Below are 2,500 nucleotides of genomic sequence, written 5' to 3' on the forward strand. Positions count from 1 at the left end.
GTGATGAGATTATGCATATTTATCCTGTCGAATTGGTGGAATGTCTGCGGTACAACCCTCTCCAGGTTTTCCCACCAATGTCCTCCCTATCGGCTTTGCCGTTGGGTACGAATGATGGACCGATTGCATGTATTTTTCATCTCCCTTTCTCTCTCTATATCTCTTTCGTTTCCGGTCCGGTGCACATACAGGTACCCGATCCACGACCCGGCTCCTGCCACAACGACTCCCGGACGCTGCCTGATCTAACGCTCAACTTCAAAAAGACTCACTCACTAATGGACGAAACCGTACCAGCGTTCTTCGGTTCGCCCATCCTGACGCGCGTCAGTACGATGTAAGTGTTTATCGGATGCCAGACGCCGACCTTCAGTGGTCGCGCTGGATGTTCCGTTTTTCTTTTTCCTTTTTGTCGGAAAAATTGCGACTTATCCTATGGCAAGTGCCAACTAAAAGAAATGGCAGCCATGTGCCTCAACGTACTCAACGAGTTTACTTTTTTTCATTCCGTTGCGCCTTTACAACAGGTATCGGTTCACCACCATCGCCGTGGATCCGCAAATCAAAACGCCCGGTGGCAAGACGTATGATGTTGTTTTCGTGGGCACTGGTAAGTACGCCCGAGGTGGTTAGTAAGATAGTGTGTTATAGAAGGAACAACAGAGAATTTATATCGAGAAGTAGTTAAGTTGTTAAAATGCTAAACATATGCTATATCTTCTTGAAAAGTAATGACCAATTCTTATAGTCTTATAAACTTCCTTCTTTCATTTGGCCCTACTTGTTTATGGTTGACTTTGTAAATTATTCTCTTTTAAATATGGACTAATATTCTTTAGTCATTGTCGAATTAAAATAAAAGTCATTTATACATACTGTACCTTATAATTTTTATTAATACCATATAGAACTTTTTTTGTTGTTTGATACCCATGGCACAATTAAGAAATGCTTGTATAGTTTAGCTTTAGTTTATATACTGTTTGTTAAACTGTGTCTCAAACCATTCAAATGATAAAAAATCTACATCTTTGGTGATTACTTCCTCTTTTTTCAACCTTTATCGTCATTTTTCAATGTTTCTTTCCTTCAGATCACGGCAAAATCCTGAAAACTGTTAACGCAGAATCGGCCGACTCGAACAAGAAAGTAACCTCGGTGGTTATCGAAGAAATCGATGCACTGCAAACAAACGAACCGATTCGCACCCTGGAAATCGTGCGAACCATGCAATACGGTAAGAAGTAGTTTTCCCCAAAAGCGTAGCGCTTGCCTTAGGCCCACGTGCTGTTTTCGAGTTTTGTACACTTTCGAAAAGAAAATCCCTTTCGTGCGGCCGCCTGTCCCATTTGATCCCGGTATTTGTTCGTTTTGGGAGAAAGACCGGGCTACACTGGACGAAGGTATCTCAAAAATGGCTCAGCAAAGCGTGCTACCACTGTTGACGGAACCGACCGTCCAACTGGTCTTGCTCCGCTGCTTGTTTCGCAGGAACGATGAATCGAGCCGACGTGGACGTTAACGGGATGTGGTCAGCGCCTACGAGTGCCAACCGGCCTATTTGCATTTTTCCAATTTATTTTCCATCCACCGAACCAAACTCGAGTGCCGAGTGAATCGGTCGGTGTGGAACGGGATTGTGTTTTCCCTGAACTGCTTCTTGTGCTTCTGTGAATTGAAATGTTCACGCTCTCGGGAGTTTGGGATTGTTGAAGCACCATCAATCCGACAAAAGGAGTCGACCACCGGTAGGCAGTCGGACGGGATAAATATTGAAGCCTTGAGCCAAGAGGAGAATGATCCGGCTAGTAGCCAGTAACACCGATGTGTTGGCGAGCAACCGTTAAGCAGACGAACAACCCGAAGCTAACTGGCCAATGTTTTTAAGAGTCCACATGCCACAAACCGAACGGCGTGAGCTTTGCATTTCCGTTTCTCCCTGTTTCACCATCGTTTGTCTGTCCCCCGAGGGGGGACTGGCCCCACTGCTAATTCGATTCGTGTACAGAAGCAAACAGGACTACACACGCGACATACCGACCCCTTCCAGTAGCTAGTGACACACAATGACCGGAGCGCCAAAGCGTGCGGCTCATTCTCTTCTTGCGACCTTCACCGGAGCAAAAACGGCGAAATCGGAAAATTGTTTCCGGCCGAAATCCGGACCCAACGTCCGGTGCACAATGCCGGTCGGGGTTGGTCCGCTGGTCGGCCATCATCGTCATTACCGTCAGCAAACGCTCCGTTTTCTCTCTGTCTCTCTTTTTCAATCTCAGCTTATCTCTTCGGTCGTGGCGGATTGTTTTCAAGCAAATCCGTGTTTCTCCGCCGACCGAGACCTCATCTACCGTCACTTGCTAGCGCTAGTGTGTAGTATGGTGGTGCCAGTGCGACGGATGTCAGTCAGAAGGATGATTATCGTTCCTGTCGTTCCGCTGTCGCGCTGCTCGTCGTACCGGAAACGGTTCCGTTCCCGGGTCATGGTTCTCAGGGGAATTCG

At 46.8% G+C, this 2,500-nt stretch overlaps 1 protein-coding gene across 5 annotated transcripts in view; it reads left to right on the forward strand.

The window, feature by feature from the left end:
• The window catches only part of LOC126572894 (semaphorin-1A), a 136,450-nt gene that overhangs the window by 127,844 nt on the left and 6,106 nt on the right, over window positions 1-2,500 (forward strand). For all 5 annotated transcript variants that reach the window (XM_050232601.1, XM_050232603.1, XM_050232605.1 and 2 more), the window contains 3 exons: window positions 192-337; window positions 528-610; window positions 1,094-1,237. In XM_050232601.1, coding sequence (XP_050088558.1) covers window positions 192-337; window positions 528-610; window positions 1,094-1,237 — 373 coding nt within the window. The remainder of the gene's footprint in view (window positions 1-191; window positions 338-527; window positions 611-1,093; window positions 1,238-2,500) is intronic.

The sequence above is a fragment of the Anopheles aquasalis genome, chromosome 2 (assembly GCF_943734665.1).
Source record: "Anopheles aquasalis chromosome 2, idAnoAquaMG_Q_19, whole genome shotgun sequence".
Taxonomy (NCBI): Eukaryota; Metazoa; Arthropoda; class Insecta; order Diptera; family Culicidae; genus Anopheles; species Anopheles aquasalis.